The following is a 21,380-nucleotide window of genomic DNA, read 5'->3' on the forward strand; positions in this document are numbered from 1 at the left end:
ACTTGTTTGGAGTGCATGCTAGCTTTATCTCCATTATACAAGGAATATCTTTACTATCAATTTATCAGATCTGAAGTACATTTCCTACATGAGGCTTAAGTGCTTAACTCTTGAAACATCACAGCGAAATGATCATTGTGCTTGAAGATTTTTGCTCCATTTTTTAGTTATTATGCAGTACAGATGCGGAGGAATAAGAAGGGTCAGAACCCACATCTTGTCTCTGCTTTCCTTACTCCAGTAGTTCTTCATCTTTGCGGCACATTTAAAAGATTTTATTTGTTTATGTTATTTTAGAAGGAGGGTGGGGGAGGGGCAGAGGTCTCAAGCAGATTCTCAGCTGAGCGTGGAGCCAGATGCAGGGCTCAATCCCACAACCCTGAGATTATGATCTGAGCTGAAACCAAGAGTTTAAACCGACTAAACCACCCAGGTGCCCCCTGAGTCTCGAAAAGTTTTGAACCCAGACTACAACCAAGGTAAATAGAATCTCTGGGGTGAGACTCTAATATGGGCAGATTTTAAATCTCCCCAGATAGGGATGCCTAGGTGGCTCAGTCCGTTAAGTGTCTGCCTTCGGCTTAGGTCATGATCCCGGGGTCCTGGGATCGAGTCGTGCATTGGGCTCCGTGCTCACCAGGGAGCCTGCTCCTCCGTCTCCCTCTGTTGTTCCCCTGCTTGAGCTCTCTCCTTCTCTCTCTCTTTCTCTCTCCTTCTCTCTCTGATAAATAAATAAAATCTTAAAAAAAGAAGTTTTAAATCTCCCCAGATAATTCCAATATGCAACCAACGCTGAAAACCAGTCCAATAGTTTTCAAACTTGAGCAGATGTTAGAATCAACTGGTGAGCTTCTTAAAACACATCCCTTGGCCACCCTGGGTTTCTCAGTAGGTCTTGCTGGAGACTGAGGATCTGTAGTTCTAGCGGATTCCTAGATGATGCTGATATTGCTGATATCCCAAGATCACACCTTAAGAACTGTTGCCTTAGTCTTTTCCCCCCTTCTTTTCCACCTAGACCATTTCACTTTGTCTTCAGGGTCCAGGTGAAATCTTGTGTATGAAAATGTTACACATTATTCTAGTCGCACTGATTTCTGTATACCTTTTATGTAGTAATTAATTACCTACTGCCTATGGCATCTCCTGAACTGCTTTTATTTGTTTTTATTTTTTTAATGTTCCCATGTTTGTTTTATCACCTCCACTCTACTGTGCATCCTGTGTACTGGAGGGAAAGATCCAGGTTCTCTTGGGCTTCTTCACATTCACTGTGCTACCGGCTTAGTGCCGGAGACACGGCAGAGATTGACCAACTGGATGGATGGATGGATGGATGGATGGATGGATGGATGGTTGCAGTAGATTAATTGTTGGTTAATTTCCTGACAGTTTACTTTTCTCTGTTTCATATTTATCAGATCTGAAATCTCTTTAGAAATCATTGAATCTCTGTGTCCTCCTGGGGATCACTATTTACTTATTTGTAATATAAGGAGGCTGAGCTAATTCCTCTGGTTACAGAAAAATAACATCTTGCAGGGCAAAGAACATGGGATTTGAAGTCAGGCCTGCATGAAGCCTGCACATTTAGACAGAATGGGTTATCAGAAACAAGCTACCTGAAGAATTTGAGCTTTGCCAGCCTTATTTCTTTAATATGCATAAGAGTAAAAGTGATCAAAGAAGAGATGTATGGAAAGCACCTGGCAAAGGTCTTGACATTTGCTCGGCACTCATAATTATGAACTCTCTCGCTTCTATCAAAATTCCAACATCTATTTCCCTAAACCATGCATTTTGGTGTTGGTTTACTTCAAACCATCTGGTGGACTTTTAGGAAATACCTTCCATTATATGACACCTTAACTCCTTAGTTTCCTACGAGGGATCGGAGCTGGAGTGTTACTGTTCTCTTAAAGCCACAGCTCCACCTGTCAGCCTCCCACCCAGCTACCTTTCAGTCCCAGCCCCTGCTATACTGGTGTATCCTTTAAACACCTCTGACCTGCCAGTGCGGCCCACTGACAGCTCCACCTTGGGCATGATGCTTTGCTCTAAGTCTCATGTGGCAGATCTGTGAAATGAATGTGCTTGGTGTGGCCGTGTGTAGAGGAAGCATTGGCTCTGGGCTGGGAGGACCCGACTCTGAACCTGAGTTCTGCCATGAACAAAATGTTGAGCACTTACGCTCGTTGGATCTCAGTTTTTAGCTATAAAAATGGTACTTGGACTAGAAAACCATAACCAACCACAGATTTTAAGTCTTAAAATCTGTGCCAGACACTGAGCTGAGTATATATTGATATCTCATTTCAGAACCTATGAAGAAGAGACTATGATTCTTTCATTCTATCTATCATCTATCAGATGAGGAAATTGGGCTCAAAGAGGTTAGGTAACTAAGGGAGGTCACATAGCTACTAAGTGGCTAGGATTTGTACCTGAGAACTTAAATTCTTGCCTTCCTTATTATCAGCCATTGCATTATCCCCTAGAATTATGAGAGTGCTTCCAGATTTAAAATCTTATGATCAGGGGTGCCTGGGTGGCACAGCGGTTAAGCATCTGCCTTCGGCTCAGGGCGTGATCCCGGCGTGATGGGATCGAGCCCCACATCAGGCTCTTCCGCTATGAGCCTGCTTCTTCCTTTCCCACTCCCCCTGCTTGTGTTCCCTCTCTCGCTGGCTGTCTCTATCTCTGTTGAATAAATAAATAAAATCTTAAAAAAAATAATTAAAATTAAAAAAATAAAATAAAATAAAATCTTATGATCACATGAGATTTGTTTCTTTCAACAACTAATAGACGATAGGAAGATGTGTATCATTTACCACTAGCATAGAGATCAGGAAACTGAGGCTGCAGTGAGAAAATTGAGGCAAAAAATGCCATGAACTATATAGCAAAGAACAGATGGTGCTTATTTTCAAGGAGTTTATAATCAAGAGATTGCACAAGGACGACAAACATGTAATCGATATCGTGGGTGTCTTTAACAAGGTTCTTTAACAAAGTTATTTTATGAAGTTCTTTGCATCTGCCTATGTAAAAGAAACTGCAAAACTGAACATAGTTCAGCTGTTAAATTTCAGAAGCTAATGTAGACTACTCCATTTTAATCCCTTGGAAAATTATGCACTTTTCAAGGTGCGTTTGTAATTTCAGAGATAGTAAGGACTCTCAACTGGCTACATTCTGTGTTCTAATAGATGGAAACAACAAGCTTACTGCCAAGGAACGCTGTGGGTGGTGGGCCGATCAGAGGCATTGAGCATGTGGCTAATGTGCTAGCTGTGTGATCTCTGCACATTTTTTTTTTCAACTGTAGAATAGAGAACTAAAAACCAAGGTGGCACTTTGGTCTGAAACGCCTAGGACAACTGTATCTAAGGCTGTCTCTACAAGGTAAGGCTTTTCTTCCCCACCGCCATCTGCCTTCCCAGCTTCTGTTGGACATTCATTCATGAGTGTTGACATTTATCCCACTTGAGAAATATTCCAGTCTATTAATACTTATGTAATCATGGGTTTACCATGTTTCCCAGTTCTTGAGAATAAGACCTGTGTTACTTGTTCATCATTGAATCCTCAAAGCCTAACATAGAAATACTTACTGAATAACTGAGTGAATAAAATCAGGTATCTTTTCTTGCTCTGTGCCATAAAACAAGCCTAGTCTTGGCTTCAACACTTTCTCCAAGCAGCACACATCATTTCTTCTCTATTTTCCTTGTTTCTCCATTAACTCCTGGGTTCTGTAGCATTGATGAGCATATTAATTATAAATGGTTTGTATTTATTTAAATGTCCATGTCTGTATCTCAGACCAGGTAGATTGTCAATGTCAAGAAGGCAGGAATAGTTCCTTGTATTTCATTTCATTTCCTGCCTTGCTAAGGGCAAGTGTCTTCAGTAACTACTTAATAATGACTGAATCAAGCAATGATAATGGCCCACGACAGCAATCAAAATGGTGGCTGAAACCATCAAAGTCACTTTCTAATGGTGACAGAATCTGAAATGACAAGTTGTAAAAAAAAAAAAAAAAAAAAAAAACCTTCTGGGCTCAAATCTTATTCCCATAATACTCTATGAAATTATCACTTAAAAGAAAACGTAGTCTGTAATTACATGAATCATTTAAAAAGTGATTAAAAGCTTCCTGTTCTAGCAGCTTTTGAATTTCCCAGTCTAGTCCCTCTAGGGCAAAAGCCTGTTTTCTGAAACTCGCCTGGGCGCAGTGCCTGAGGTAGAAATCAGGCCTGCTGTGATCAGCACCAGTCCAGGAAAGCAGGTAGGTCCCTCTCCCTCTTCCGAATTCCCTGCAGCCCTGCTTCACTTTGCTAATGATATATGTAATTAGAGATGAGATGGAGCTATTCTCAATCGAGTCTTCTGGAATCGTTGGGCTCCTGGATGCTAAGTTATCAACTTTTTGGCCACTGGCCCTGCAAATTCCAATAAAGAAAAGAAATTAAGCCCCAGAAAGATTAAAGGAGGAAGTGAAATACCCACGTTTCAGAAGCAGTGGAGGAAGAAATGAAGAGTCCAGAATAGAAGGGCAAGCATGACCCTCCAAGGGAAAGGAAGGTGACTGCTTTTTTGTTCCCTTGCCAGATACCAGTCCCCTTGGGTGGTGAGGCATGGTGGCCCTCCTCAGCTGTTCTGACCCTGTAGGGAGTGCAGCCAGAGTGGAGGAGAGGAGGGACAAACTGGTTGTCTCAATATTGTAACCACTCCAATATGGAATGCGGATACTCTACCCGGTACAGAGAGAAGGTGCTGAAAAGAATGACTTCTACTGCTAATTCTTTAGCTGTAGTAAATTAATTATTAAATGTCTTTTAGTTTTAAAGATTTTTTTTTTTACTTCCTATGACTTGGTAGATCTCATCTCTATAAAATGAAATATGGCCAATTGGCTGCTTTGAGAATGTAAGCGGTAGTATGATTCGGGAAGCCTGGGTTCGCCTATATGCAATGGAATTATAACTCAAGGGAGAGACTGGAGTAGAAAAGTAGCTGTTAAAGGGGAAAAAATCATGTAATTTAAAGATTAATCCAGGCAAATCTCTTTAATCACCCATAAAATGTAGTTCTATATCTCTCAATAAGTACTTAAAAGCAAGGTTTCCCTTGAGCATTAGAGATATTTCTTGAGCACCGGAAGTGTTTGCTGGAGATTCAGAGTCATGTTCTTAGACAAGAACAACAGAACACATACAGAAGTGTGTGTGTGTGTGTGTGTGTGTGTACATATATATACATACACATGTATTTTTTAAATCCTAGAATCACACAGTGAGGAGAAAAGTTCAGACTGAGAAGCCTACAGAACTAAAACGTCCTGGCAGAAGGGTTGATTTGCTTCCTGTCTCCAAGTCACAGCAGTGCAGTCTTCACTGAGTGGAACGGCAGATACAGGCTCTCATCCTCTCTCCCCTCCCCTCACTCTTCCTCACTCTCGTCCTACTACAACTAGCTGAACTGACATAAGTTTGAGGCTTCCGCATGTGATTCTAGTATGTCTCATGGGGAATTAGAATCAACCAATTAACCACGATATCTCTTGATTAAAGCAATTAGTTCAGACGTGGTAGTAGAGCGGTGGAGATGGTAATGGTGGTGATACAGCAATTATATCACTGAAGTTTAATGTGCTTGATTTCGATGACATTATGGTCTTTTCTACAGTGAATTGAAGACAGTCGACACTACGCCCTATCTGATGTTGATTAGGCTCCGGAAATGAGCTGGCTGGCTGAAGATCTGAATAAGAAAGATTGCTGTGGGTCTTCTTTATTCCTTGAAACACAGCCGAAACTTGCACGTTAAAATGGCTCGGTGCCAGTATTCGATGGAACTTACTGTACATCAACAGCTTTGCAGGAAGATGACATTCCAGAAAATCAAACAAATATATATTCAAGGGAAGGAACTCTTTCTTCAAAATGTACTGAATGGGTGAAGAGACCAGGGACTTTCAATGGAAGATGAATTTTGCTTTAAGCTTAAAAAAAGATCTGAATCATTTTTGCAGATTTTTGCTGAAGGGAGTGGTTTAAAGTTGACCTTTTGAGAGTGGTTTTTATGTATATAAATGGAAGAGTGTGTGTGTGTATGAGTAAATCATATATTTTAAAGTTAACTTTGGATAATAAAAAATATCTTAACATGAATTTATGAATTCATCTCCTGACCCAGGGTTTGTGGGAGAGTTAGTCTCTACTGCATTATGGGCAGGAAAAGGAGTAGGTTCTTTTTAGCTAATTCCTCAACCCACATAACCCTCCAAAGCTGAGCATCATGGCGTCTCACCACACCTTAGGAAGCCATTGTTCTTCAGTTGGGATTGAAAATTGGTTGCTAGAGACAACCCACAAATAAGCACAAAGAAATGGAGCTTGTGACTCTGGCTTCGTGACTAATTTTCTTTTCAAGATTCTTATATTAGCTAGGAAAATATCTGGAGGGAAGAATAGAAACACAATGCTGTCAGCCCATACCTCCATAAAAATGTGTATATTATGGTTTAGAGGAACAGTGGCTGCTGTCTGCAGTCAGGAAGACTCTGAATTCATGAACTGGAATGAAATATCCAGTGCTTTTGTGAAACCATATTTACATTTTGATACGGGCATTCATCACAGGTGGAGTTTGTGATTGCTGTGAGGAAAACCAGACTCTAATTTGTAGAAAGGCAAACATGCTGACACTCAGAAGAGAACACACTTCTACTAAAGGAATAATGGGCAGCCTTAGCCCCACTGAAGGGTGAATTACTTGAAAGCCTTTTGATCATCCTGTCTGGTGTATGACTGTAAACATTTTTCTCAGGAAAGATGATGGAAGCCTTTCGAGGGGGAATGTGAAATATCAGTATTATCTATGAAATATTTAAAAATACAGATGAGATAAAGTAATGTATTTATAAATTCATCCAAGTACTGTAATCCTTGAAAGGTTGCATAGCTGAATGGGTGCATTTCATGCTTCACGTTTTTATTGCTTGCTTATTTTTCAAATGTAGATATCTAATACCATTTATGGCACAGTTCCTATACCAGGAAAAATTCTAAGTACTTTACCTGTATTAATTACTTTAATCTTCCCATCAGGCCTCAAAAGCAAGTCATATTATTACCCTATCTTCCAGGGGTGGGTACTGTGAGGTCCAGGAATTTACCCTGCTGCTAACCATGGAGCAAGGATTTGGACCTCTGACCTGGCCATCAGTAGTCCTTCTATCTGTTCACTTGGTGGTCTGAGAGATTGCCACACTATAGAAATACCTTTCTTTTTCCTACTTTAATAAGCACAGCTTCCTTGTTGGCTATGCGCATTATCCCATGAATGACAGTCAGGAACAACCCTGACTCATAAAGTAAATATTTTGCTGCAATTAAGTTGGCCTTTCACCTGTTGGATTACCCTCATGAGAACGTAGTTCAGAAAAACTTCCCTGCTAAAAATCTAATTCTACATTTATGATCATGACTTTATGCTGCATGGAAGATTTTTCGGTAGTATATTTTCAGGCACATTTGTAGGGAGATTGGGATCATGAACTCGGTCAAGCATTTGCAGTGTGGTAGGCGAATTCACCTTTCACCTGAAGATTACTCAGGGTTCCTTTTACACCCCAATCACCATGCTGGATGGTGATAAAATATGAGTTTGGAACGGATCCATCTAACTGAGCTAACAACTAGAATGATGCCTATTAGAATAATGTATCCTAGAGTCAAAAATGGGAAGACACTGTTGGGTTTCATTTAGGTTTAATGGTGCTCACTTTTGAACGTGGAAGTACCGTTGGACGTGACACAGAAAGGACCTGCTCATATGTTCTCCACATTCACTCTGGAATGGCCTTTGGATTTCCTGAGAATAAGAACGAGCAGTTTCAGAAGCTTAAAAAGGTCTGGACTCTTCAAATACAAAAGTATCTTTTTAGTAGCATCAGCAATATCATTTATTTGTCATATGTGGATTATGTCCTATATCTTTATTGTTTCAGCTTTTATCATTTGGAATGTTCTTTGAATAAATATTTCTGAGCAATAAAACAAATGATCACAGTGGAGAATAAAAAGCATTAACCTAAAAGTACCACACGAGAAATACAGGAAAAGAAACACCAGTTCAGTTGTAGTCTAAATAATTGTACTTATTATTATACTAATCAATATATTAAATAAGAAGGTCTGAGGTGGACCTTGAAGTGAATACACAAAGGTGAAAAATAAAAAGAAACTTAGTTTCACTTTGATTACGTATGGTTACAAATTATCATTAGATGTTTAAACAACAAAAGATGTTTAAATGATTGGTATAATACATATATCCTTTGAATAATTGCTTATGGCATGCTTTACAATAAATAAATTGATATCATATTTTGTTTATTTTTTGTTTTTATTTCTTTTTACATGAAAATTATTATGCATAAGTGAACTAAGTCATTTTTATTTGATTGTTCATGACAATATAACCCATAATAAATGGATTGTTTTTGCCAGCGAACAGATACTTAGATAGCTCCCTGAATTTTTCTGTTAATTTCCCCTGGATCCAAATTAATGGAAAAAGTTATTAAGTTTTCATTCTGAATTTGAAAAAATAGTAGCATTATTATAAAAGTAACAAACATACTTCTCCAACATTTTCATATTTCTTTATTTTGAAAATCTTTACCTCCCCTCTGACCTGGGAATAATTATAGAATCTTCATCAAGACTGAAGTAGGGACCCAATCCATCAAGAACTGAAAATTCCTTCAACTAATGTCATCATTATCATTCCCCCCACTTGCTCCCCTCTGTACTTCCTTCCTCCTTTTCCTTTTTTAGTGGAAAATATTAAAGATGCAATAAAGATTTAAATAATCGTTGCTTTGTTATTATTAAAGTAGATACATATAAGTGTTAAAAATTAAACTAGAATTACAGAAAATTGGGATTTATCCTACACATGCAAGGTTAGTTTATCATTTGAAAATCGATGTAATTAACCATATATACATAACAAAGAAGAAAAACCATATCATTGTTTTAATAAGTAAAGGAAAGTATTTGACAAAAGCACCATTCATAATAAAAACTCAGCAATCTGGGAATAAGAAATTTTATCATTCTGATAAAGAGCTTTACAAAAAAAGCCTTCAGTCAATATAACTAATCATGAAAGACTATTGCTAAAATGTTTGCTCTCACCACTTGTCTTAAAGATTGTATTGTAAGTCCTAGCCATTGAAATATGTCAAGAAAAAGAAAAAGGAAGAAAAGGCATACAGCTTGGAAAGGAAAACTGTCTATTGTTGTTTTTCATACAATTGTTGATTTAGAAAACTTCAGTGAATCTACCAAACAGCTACTGGAGCTAGTAAGTAAAATCAACAAGGCCACAGATCACAAAGTTAAAATACAAAACCCAACATATTAACGGTTTGGTTTTGGTGAAAACATAGATAAATATATAAGTGAATGGAAAGGAGAATCCATAAATAGACCCATCTATGTGATTCATTTTCAACAGAGGTGTCAAGGCCATCGAAAGGAGGCAAGAAATTCTTCCAAATGGTGCTGAAAATAGTGCAAGTTTTGTATGTGAAAAAAAATAGCATTAATTCTTATCTCACAAATATATAATAATTAACCTGAAATGGACAATATACCTAAATGTAAAGTTAAAACTATAAAATTTCTAGAAGGTAAAGTAGTCAAGATACTTACATAGTCTACAAAGAGCACACCATAAAAGAAAAAAATTTATAATTGAACTTGATTAAAATTCAAATACTTTGCTCTTTGAAAGACACTACTAAGCAAATTTTAAAAAAGAATGGGTGAAAATATTCACATGTATAGGATTTGTATTCAGAATATATAAAGAAATTTTAAAACATAATAATGAGAAGACAAACCAATAAAAAATATTGGCAAAAATGTTTGGAGAGTCACTCCATAAAACAAGATAGACAAATTACAAATACGCACATGAAAAGATGCTTAATTCATTAGTTACCAGGGGAATGCAAATGAATACCCCTAAGAAATAAGCACCGAACATACCATTAGAACAGTGGAAATAAAAAGACTGGCCTTATTGAGCGTGTGGAGCAACCAAATTATATGCGAAAAATGGTACAAGCACTTCAAGAAACAGGTTGTTTCCTTAAAAGTTAACTTTTAAACAGGTGACGACATCACCTGTTTCATATAACATCGTTATATGAAAACAACAAAGTCGTTGAACAACACCTGCCATATGACCGCCATTCTTCGTTTGTTTTACCCAAGAGAAACAACAGCTTCTGTCCACATAACAAGGTGTATCTGAATTTTCATGGAACCTTTGTTCGTAATAGCCAAAAACTAAAAACAAAACAGATGTCCATTAACAGGTGAACAGGTAAACAAAATGCAGTACATCCATGCTTTGGAATAGAACAACAATAAAAAACAAAAAGCACAAACAAATGTATACAACAATGGATAAACATCACATCATTATACTTGAGGAAAAAGAGAGGGCATGCTGTGTGATGCCACAGTGATAGAACAAATCAGTATTTCCCTTGGGACACGAGGAGAGAGAGAGAGAGAGAGAGAGAGAGAGAGAGCGCGCGAGCGCATGGGAGTACAGAGAAACATAGGGACGGAGTAGAAATGTCCGGTGTGTTGATATGGGTGATGTCACGGATATGCTCCATGACAACAATCAATACTTTGTACAATTTAAATATTTACTTCAATAAAGTAGTAAAAAAATTAACATTATGTTATTCTACAGCCCCCTAATCAGGTTTTCACACAGGATTCAATCATTTTTTTTCTTTCAACAAATATTTATTGAGTGCTCTCTATTTGCCAGGCACTGTTCTAGATGCCAGGGCTATGACAGTGGAGAGAGAAGAGGGCATGCATGTGTCAGGGAAGAAAGAAAAAGGAAAAGTCTCTACCTTCAAGAAATATATTCTAGGGACAAAAAACAGAAAATAAAGTCAGAGATGTCCCATGGACTGTGAAGAAAAATAAAGCAGAACACAAGGGTCAGAAGTTACCAGCGGGGAAGGTTTGTGGTTGCAATTTAAAACTGGGTGATAATTTTAAATGTGTTAACTATGGATTGGTAATTTAAATACAATAGTCATTTTATTTTTTTTTAAAGATTTTATTTATTTGTCAGAGAGCGAGCACAAGCAGGGGGAGCAGCAGGCAGAGGGAGAAGTAGGCTCCCTGCTGAGCAAGGAGCCTGATGGGGGACTCAATCCCAGGACCCTGGGATCATGACCTGAGCCGAAGGCAGATGCTTAACAGACTGAACCACCCAGGCGCTCCAGGATAGTTATTTTAAATAAGACCTCTCTCTTTAAAGATAACATTTAAGCAAAGACAGGAAGAAGGCTAGGAAAGTAACCAAACGAGAATGTTATTTGGAGGAGGGGTGCAGGAAGAGGCAAGCACAGGTGCCCAGGCTCCAGAGGACAGGCAAACCAGGCATGCCCCAGAATAGCCTGGACATCAAGGAAGCTGGACTGGCAAGTGAAGAATAAGTCCCAATATTGTCTCAATCATTCTCCATGCGACATATTCTTTCACGTTTCCTTTGTAAAAATCATTTCTTTATTTGAATAATAAATTATCCTTCCAGTTCTTTGAATTCTGAGCATGGTAAGCTAATGAGTTTTAGGAATCTGTATCTCAGTTCTTGTTTGTCTATGTTTCCTAACATACTGAGAAAGCCCACGTTTTCTGGAAGGCACAATGAAGGGGAAACTGCTCTTAAAACGTTCAGCTGAGTGGTCTTATTTTGACCCTATGCTCTTTGCCTGGAGGACTCATGAGGAACTGCTGTTGGAAGTCAAGGGAGAAGAGGGTCCAGGAAGTTAGGTAATGTGTATTCATAATCCAATAATGAACTAGCACGACTCCAAATCACTCCTTCTGCTTTATTTTTTTCATCAGTGAATGAGTCATGATATAAAATTCTCCGGAGAATCAAGCAAACAGATTGAAGTATCTATTAACCTTGCTGCTGCTTTTTTGTTTTTTTTTTTTAATCTTTTTGGTAAAGAAGAGTCATTTTCTCAGAGACCTACAAAAATGATTTATAGCTTTAATAATTTCGACAATCAGATTATTATCACAAAACATTTCTAATACCTATATTATCACCTTAGTCAAATTATAATTTGCGTATTGGTTTTGTAAAGCATAATAAGTCACCTGAATGAGTTTTTAACAGAAAAACAATGTTCACGTTCTTAGAATTAGAATTTTATTTTATTTTTCAAGATTTATTTATTTGAGACAGAGAGCACAAGAAGGGGAAGTGGCAGAGGGAGAGGGAGAGGGGAAGCAGACTCCCCACTGAGCACAGATCCTGAGCTCCTTCCCAGTACCCTGATCATGACCTGAGCCAAAACCAAGTGTGGGACGTTTAACTGACTGAGCCACCCAGGTGCCCCTAGAATTAGAAGTTTATGTTAGAAATGAAAGTGTTCTTGGTATAGACGGCAGTGAATAATCCAAACACCTTACATACAGTTTTTAAAAGATTTCTCTTTTCCTCATTAATGACAGTGAGTGTCAAGGTCGACATTTCCCCCCCCCAATATGGAGCCTGCTATGACTATTTAAAAATCCTATAAGACCATCAGGAAAAGCAAGTCCTTAATGACTTGTCATAAATTATTTAAGACGAACCCAGGGGGTAAAAGATTCTGCCTATGTGAAACAGCATTATTGTTACCAGGGAGTAAAGTTGGAAGCACGGTGCCAAGCATTTATTTGCTTACAGTGGGAGAGCTGTTTATCTTTAAATTAAAAACCCATCATTATCTTGGCAAAGACTATCTAAGTAACATATGGAATGAGAGCGACTCTGGGAACACGGCAGCCTTTGCAAATGAACATTTAAAAGGAAGCTGTATGGTTGTGGTCTTGAATTGGCCTTGAACATCCATCCTTTCACCTGTCTGGGACTAAGGAAGTTACCATCCCTGCCTCAGCATTTCATTATGGGGAAGAAAAAGGTTCTAATATACCGAGGTGCTTATGTATCATAAAATAGTGTAACAAGTTAACTGTTAATTTTATACATATATCCTTCGAAATTATTAGAACACTTTCCTTGCAAAGCCCAGTCGATAAACAAATAATAAATGAAAAATTTTAGAGAGATGGATACAAATCACTTGGCTAAATCCAAATACCTATTTCCTAGTTCCTCGAGGGTACCACTTTAAATGCAAAACAAGTTCCAGGTTGAAACGGATTTAACATTCAACTTCAACACAGAAAAAAGTTTGCTTTGAGTACACAAAATAATTGATAAAAATGCATTTTTATTATTGAAAAATGTGCAGAAACAATCACTGAATACAGTTCGCCACCGTAGTATTCAAACCCAGACACCACAAAATCATTGGATGCTATGATTTCTGAAGCCACTAGAACTTTGGTACAACAAAATAATGATCTAACAGTGTTTGTCAGGCACCACAGTATACTCAGGGGCACGCAGAATAAAAACTCCAGGTTTAAGGTTTTAATTTACATTCATAGCACTAGACAAAACAGGTCTGTGGAGATGACAGACAGAACAATCAAAAGTGCTTAGCCTAAAAATGAGAAGAGTATCACTTAAAGGTAGACTGCTGGAATACAGTGAAGCACTTCAGTGTTACGGTAGAACATTGTCTATTTTTAACACATTAAGCAGGATAACTTATTTCTCTTAATTTCAGATGCAGTCAGATCTTTTACAAGGCGATGGACACAAAAGCCCTACTTGTACAAGGAGGATTTGACCAAGTTGTAAAACACTATCTAGAATGCACTTGGACTCCTTGGAAGAAATACCAGATGACGTACAAAATGAAATAGAACTCATATTTTTCAATAACTTGAGATATATTAAACATTTTCAATCAAATACTATGACCTCAAGTTGCTAACCATTGATAGCTTCCAATTCCCCCTCCTAAAATTAGTGTTTTGCCCCTGCTATGTAATTTCTCCTCACCAAGTGGTTTAAACCAAGTGGCTTAAACTACTGTAATTTTTTATTATTCTTAGCTTGTGATAATAGTGCCTGTTTATGAAATGGAACATAATTTACAAACCAATTTCTTAGATTCTCCTTTGAGCCTGACATGAACCCTATGGGGCACACGGGGTTTATAAACTCCATATGAGGCGAAGCCACTAAGATATTTAATGACACACTCACGGTCCCCAAATTGTTCCTTCTGGCCACTTTCCTTTCTATAATACTAAGCTTCCCCTCAAAGAGCATTTGGGAAAATAACCTGGAGAATAAAAGAGTAAATATAAGAATATGTTCATACTTTACTAGGGACGGACACCATTTTGATGTTCCGGCAGACATAAGGACGAGAGCCATTGATTAAATAAGGGACCCATTAGGTTAAAGACAGACATGCCTGCTTCTACAAAATTCACTAATGATGCTTAAAGACTAAGTCAGCTGAGGGCTATTTGCCATGATTTCCACAACCTGTTGGAAAGAAAAGGAACCAGGAAACAAATTCAAATGACTCGATCCAAAGATGATTCCTTTGTATATTTTTTTCTTCAAAAGCTGACACCCTTTTAAATAACCCCCTATTTTGTTGATAATATTTTTGCTTGTTTTTTGTTCTCTCTCTATACGAAGCTGGAAAATATCTCAACCACACACTGTTGGTAAAAGATGTGCAAAGAAGCATCTTTGTGATTCTACTCCTTGAAAAATTAGTCAAAGTGCTATTTATAAGAAAATTAAATTCAGACAGAGCAAACAAAATGTTTCAAAGTTTCCCACATTTTGATGCCACTAATGAAATATTTGGTGTTTAAATATTTTCATTAGCTTAGTTCTAAGGGCATAAATTTCCACTTGATAGATAAAAATGATGGATAAATATTTGCCTTGGATCTAGTTACAAACACTCTTCTTGTTGGTAATTCTCTTTTTCATTTTCTACTTAAAAATCAGCCTCAAAGTACATGGTCTTCTCTGTGTTCTGCAATATTGTATTCAGACAATGTTGAACTCTAACCTTTCTTTATCGTTCTTCCTTAACAATGTCATCATGGTTGGGTCTCCACCTAAGAATTCCAAGGCAATAAATTCCTAAAATCCCCTAGACTTCTAACAATGATTTTTATCAGTCCTACTCTATGAGACAAATATCTTCATGGGTTTATAAAGCATTGAGACAACACTCATCTCAGATAACACTCTATTTCTACTTGCCATGCTTAAGAGTTCAGCACTCTCCCCAGAAATAAATTTATATCATATTGGTCAAAGAGCAAGAAGAAAATAATAGTTTTTGGTGAATTCTCAGACATCTTTTTCAAGTATAGACAGCATCTTATCACCTTTAAAGATCATAAAGCTGTCCCTAAAATATTCGCATACACTAGCCTTCTTTTAAGCTTGGTGGTACAGAGTGAAAGACAACTTTTCCATCCCTTTGGCTAACATTCGCTCTCAGATCTCTCTTTTAAAGAGTTCAGTATCTTAGGAAACCAGAAGCTTCATTATTATCTCTTTACAGTTTAAGTTTGAGATTGTAACTCCAAGATTCTTTATGGATGAGAATTTTCCCTCAATGCTTTAGTATGGTACACATTGAGGGAAGCATATATACCCTTTTTTAAAGTGAACAGAGCTACAGAACAGTGAATAATTTTGTGTCATGGACACAGGTTCTGGGTTTCCACTCTATCTAGTTATTCACTATTACACACACTGCTTCTCTTTCTAGTCGACCAGTGTGTTCATGAGCTTCAACAAATATGGTGATTTCTAGTTGATTCAGTTTATAGAATATTTTGGCTGTTATTTATTTTTTAATATAGTCATGTACTTCTCCATAGTCAAGCTTCTGTCTCTTACAAAGGAGAAAAGAAAGGTCTGATTGAAACTCTTGCCCAGGTCATTTAACCTGTACAGGTTGGCAGAGAATAGCACACTCTAGAAGCATAACAAAGACACCCACTGATACACAGAATGGCCCACCTGGTGAAAAACAACCGATGAAATATTTACCTTAGAAAATGCTGGTTTTGAATTTTTTGCAATGTATAGCTGATACTATGGAAATGATAGCAAATCAACTCGAGTGGTGACTTGCAAGAATTCTAACACTTATGTAGGACCCACAAGCTCAATTTCTAGCACTCAGCATTTTCTCTGCCAATTTATGACTTGTGACCCTCGTCATACCAAGACAAACATGCTTTCTCAGCCATTTTTGATACATTTTTCAAAGGATTTTTCTTTTCTTGTATCAAAAGGTAACCTTGTACCTACTCACAGTTAAGTCTCGAGCGATGCCCACCCCCACTCCGTGAGAAGCTTAGAAGACCAGGAGATGGTGGTAATCATTTCCAGATTCCAATAACATCCTGTCCCCTTGCTGAAGATGTCAGAACGCCTTTAGTGTCTCTGTGAGACCTTCCTCAAATATATAACAGGAAATGAGCTATGCGGTTGGAGACAAATTTGGTCATAGAGGTATTCGAGGCACTGTGTTAGAGCAATGTAAACATCAAACTAGTGTAAGCACTCCAGAATGATTTCTATATCGGAAAGGAACTTCATGTACATTTTAAACATTTCCCCAAAATACAGTATGGTTTATCAAAGCATTTGGGAGATAACAAGTAACAGGATACATCTTGGCTAAAAATACATGCTGTTTTGGGTTAAAGGAGGTATGCAATTCTTTAAAGCAGTCTGTATACTTCATGTTCCCAAATCAATTTGAAATTGTAAAATGAATTATACATAATAATTAATTCTGTAATAAGAAGTGAAGGCATTTCCAGTAATGGTGACATAGAATTTGGGATCAGATGTCAAACTCGAGAGAGAAAATATTTTCTTAGGTCAAGTATTTATTTATAAGTAGGACACTATTTTAAATTAATTTTCTTGTCTTCTTTAAATTTCATTCCTCTTGAGACTGTTGCCCAATAATTGTTATTTTTATAGGCAGAGTTCTATAATTATAGGCATCGTCGCCCTCTGCTTCATGCTACAGCTATCAAATAATGATCTTAAAATAGACCCTGAATAAATGCTTGTCAACTGGCAATGACAGAATCTTGGCAAAAGTCAGTCAATCATATAACTGGAAAAAGAGTAGAAAACAAAAAACAAATCCAAAATAGAATACCTTTAGGATTTCATAAAGGCTAAACATGCCCTATCACGGGAATGCCAGAGACATCACAATTTGAATCCAAAGGAGAGTTGATAAAATGACCACAGAAGTTTACCAAATTTTGCCACAACAATGATAATATTGCTTCTGCTCACTTTTCTTTCAGTCAAAGCATCTTGGGTGTTAGTGAATAGCTTTCTATCCTCATGGCTCAGGAACTGAGGTCATGAAGTGCATCGTAGAGAAAAACAGCATTGGAGGGAATACCCAAGTATGATGGATCCTAGAAGCTGGCATTATGCTTCCAAAGTCAGAGGAACTGAGGAGTTCACACTGAGAATTTTGCAAGAACATTTTAGACAATCCCTTGGATCTGTGTTCCTAATAATGGATTCTATACCAGATGTAGACTCCGGAGAGAGGTTCAAGGGTGGGGATATACTCATGGTAAAAAGAGAAAACTTGAAGCGTGATGCCTTTGTTACTGATGAAACTGACTGAAATATTTAAATAATAGTTTAACAGGAGTTGCTATGCTTATCAAAAACAATGATTGAAAAAAACAATGTAATATCAGTTTAGACACAACAATAAGAAAAGGCAATGGAAAATCTTTTTGTAATGATTTTTAAAAAGAAAAGGCAGTTTTATGTAAAAATATAAAGTGAGTAACCAAATTTTTAGAGAGAAAATACACAGCTCCATTCCTGCCCTACCCCCAACTATAGTTCAAATGTGAGTATTTTGCCTTGGGCAAACAAAAACATATGTATTTTTTCATATATTGTAATATGACATGAGGTATCATCAATTTTTATGTGATGAATGACATGAAAACTCAAGAGTGACCATAAAAATCAATCTATCATCCTGAAGTTGTTGATTCACAAAGGAACACACCTGTATTTTTGCAATTGATTCAAAGTCAGGGGTGGGTGTGGAGGGTGGAAGTGTGATTTAGAATTTCCCGTGCTTTTGTAAGTTAAACCCACAGTTATTTGTCACTTTTTGTTTTCATATCACCAACATATTTTGTCTAAAAACAATTAAGGCTAAATAGTTTTTCTTGACTGCATTTTTGAAGACATATTTAATAAATGACAATCTTTAATTTCTCCTTGTAACCATTTACTAAGAAAAATGAAATGTGAAACTGAACACTGAACCAATTTCCAAAATTTTGTTTGGAAAGGGAAACTTCTGGAGATTCTCTTAATCCCAGCTGATAATGTCAACTTCTAATTGGCTTGAGTGAAATTTGGCTAAATGATTCTTCCAGACATCTGTAACAGACACATTTAATATCATTTGTCCAAATGCCATGGTTTCATACTTCCATTTTTTTCCTAAGGCATTTCTCTTGTGCTTTGTCGTTCACAGTCCTATTCTTATCTATCTGCCATTTATTAAGAATATAAAAATGACATTAATATACAGTCTCCCACATTTTAACAGAAGTCTGATTCACAATCTCATAACCTTACCAGTACTTGAGTCACCCTAGGACAGCTTATTGGGTGTACATAGTAATGTCATTATTAATGATCCATTTAGAATTCTTTATTGTATACCCATTTTTAGCTAATATGTTCCCCCAATGCAAAACTAAAAGTACAAATCAAATTCAATATAAGAAGTAAATCCAATCTTTGAAAAAAAATCATCTTTCTATATTCTCCCTTTCGTGGCCTATTCCTTTCCCCCATGTGACATGGTCATTTTTGTTCTGATTTAAAACTCACTGATATCATCTTGAATACTTTCTTATATACTCATCTTCTTCATAAAAAAAAAAAATTGAGCATCCATGACCGCGAGATCACATTAGGAAATCTCTGATCTTGTTTGGAGGGTGCGTCAGAGACAACTGGTCAATTCTTTTGAACACTGTTGACTATTCTGGTTTCTTAAAATAGATTTTTCTGGCAGAAAAAGAAAGACATGCCATTATGCATGGTCTACTCAACAACAATTTCATGGTTTGTCGCTGTTTTTTGGAAGTAATATTCGGGTGGGGTTTTGGATGATCAGTTCCTACGTAGGGTCTAGCAGCCGCATTTCTTCTCTGCTGGTTTTTCCCCATCTAGCTTTCCAGAGTCTCCATTGACAGTGTCAGGGACTTGTGTCTTCTCTACACACTGTTCCATTCGCTTCATGATTAAGTCCAGAAGGGTTTCCACAGCTTTCTCCACATTCTGGCCCGTCGCGGCACTTGTTTCGAAATATGGTATGCTTGCATCGAAGAGATGACACATATTTTTGAGAGGAAGAAATCGAAAAGACACAGACATACAAATAAGTAACATAGGCAAAAACATGGCTGGCTGAGAGATGGTGAAATAATCAGGGTTTTGCTCACTGAGATGGAAAGTATCTTGTTTTTTCTCAGTGAGTAAAAATTGATGGGCAGCTTTCTCGTATGGGTATAACCGATTTTATGGACAAGGAAACGGATATGGGAGGTACTTAGGAATTTGAAGCTAAGGCATTATCACTGTTTCACAAAAAAATTAAGAGGGTAGAAATACCTGAATTAGGGATAAATCTTACCACTAAAATATCACTTCCCTTCTAATCAATTATCTGGAAATTTGACTTAGAAATTAAGCAGGCACTGAATAAGAGATGCATGTAAATAAATAGTTTATATGGAATCAAAAGTTACACATTTTTAAAGCTCTCACGGAAAAGTCTTCAGTAAAAAATTGGCAGGTATGCTGAAACTGCTTTAAATTTAAAGTCTGTGTTGGAAGTCAACTTATCATTGTAGGGGAGTATTTCATTTTTTTTTTTTTTTAATCTGCCACTTAGGCTCAGCTAGGATAAGGATTGCAATATTATGTCCCGGTCAGGTGTTATTTCTTAGAGTTTTACAGCTATTAGTGGAAAGGCAGCAGACTATCGTGCTGAAAATCATGAGCTCTGATCTCAGACTGCCGGGTTGAATTCAAGCTCTGCTACTTACTAGCTACATGGCCTTCCATCAGTTACTTAATCCTTCTATGCCTCAATTCTTCACATATAAAATGGGAGAACTCTAGATCCCCTATGTATGATCGTGAGGGGTTAAAAGAGTTAAAGTCTAGGGACAGTTGTTAGTACATAAGGAGTATTCAGCAATGTTAGCTGCTATTACTATTAAGGACTTGATTTAAAAGATCACATACATTCCCCTGAAAGATCTTTTTCATTCATGGGCCATTATTGACTCAAGGGGATTGCTCCCAGTATCCAGCTCATGTCCCTGCTCCATCACTAAGCAGTAGCGTGCACGGTCAGGTGACATGTCCGTGTCAAAGACGTACCCGTATTTGTCAGCCAGGTCCCGGGCTTGCCTTTCATTGACCTCCCCGTGGTCTGGCAGGTCTGCCTTGTTGCCAACTAATACTATATCTGGATTTTCACAATAAGCATTCGCTTGCAGTTGGCCTTAGGAAGAAAGCAGATGGACCCAGCACGTTAGTTATAAACCAGTAATGTCAAATGACTGCTCATACTTTGAACTCCTTTTCTTTTTTTCATACTTCAAATTCCTAATTTAATTGTTCACTTCGCTGCTTGCTAGTTATGGGATATAAACTTATATGATATAAAGTTACTTAACTTTACTCAACTGCAGCTTCCTCATCTGAATGAAGACGATGCTTCAAAAACTGCAGGTTGTGACTATGAATAATAATTGATATGAAGCACCTGTATGATCACCTATCAGTGCTGTACATCCGGGGAAATGTCCTCCAAGATGGACATACTGCTTCATACTATTTGTTCCTCAAATATAAGGGAGATAATAAACAGGAATTTTAAGTGTGTAAGTTTGCTCTTTCCTTTAAGAGGCTGCTATGTTTTTTTAAGTAGGTTCCACGCCCAACATGGAGCCCAATGCGGGGCTTGACTCATGAACCTGAGATCGAGACCTGAGCTGAGATCAAGAGTCAGATGCTTAACTGACTGAACCACCCAGGTGCCCCAAGGCAGGTACATTTCTATCTCCTCAAGTCCAAGGTGATGATCTATTAGAATAGAATGTTTCTGAACCACCACAAATTCATGTAGAAACAATTTTAAGACAGGTGACTTGTTTTTCTTTTTCTCTAGGATACACTGTGCAAAAGAGAGAAGAAAGAGGGAGGGAAGGGGGAAAGGAGGGAAGGAAAGAAGGAAGGACTGAAGAAGGGTTGGGGGAGGA

General features: G+C 37.5%; 2 protein-coding genes across 2 annotated transcripts in view; one reads left to right on the forward strand and one right to left on the reverse strand.

Annotated features, from left to right (window-relative positions):
- Positions 1 to 8,401, forward strand: part of CCDC68 (coiled-coil domain containing 68) — a 53,320-nt gene extending 44,919 nt beyond the window's left edge. Inside the window, exons 12-13 of the mRNA XM_040632491.1 lie at positions 3,332 to 3,408; positions 5,698 to 8,401. Coding sequence (XP_040488425.1) covers positions 3,332 to 3,408; positions 5,698 to 5,755 — 135 coding nt within the window. The 3' untranslated portion in view covers positions 5,756 to 8,401. The remainder of the gene's footprint in view (positions 1 to 3,331; positions 3,409 to 5,697) is intronic.
- Positions 8,402 to 13,334: 4,933 nt separating this feature from the next.
- Positions 13,335 to 21,380, reverse strand: part of RAB27B (RAB27B, member RAS oncogene family) — a 60,204-nt gene continuing 52,158 nt past the window's right edge. Inside the window, exons 5-6 of the mRNA XM_008692361.2 lie at positions 20,497 to 20,620; positions 13,335 to 19,423 (exon numbers count right to left, since the gene is read on the reverse strand). Coding sequence (XP_008690583.1) covers positions 19,237 to 19,423; positions 20,497 to 20,620 — 311 coding nt within the window. The 3' untranslated portion in view covers positions 13,335 to 19,236. The remainder of the gene's footprint in view (positions 19,424 to 20,496; positions 20,621 to 21,380) is intronic.

Source organism: Ursus maritimus, unplaced genomic scaffold (assembly GCF_017311325.1).
Source record: "Ursus maritimus isolate PB19 unplaced genomic scaffold, ASM1731132v1 scaffold_18, whole genome shotgun sequence".
Taxonomy (NCBI): Eukaryota; Metazoa; Chordata; class Mammalia; order Carnivora; family Ursidae; genus Ursus; species Ursus maritimus.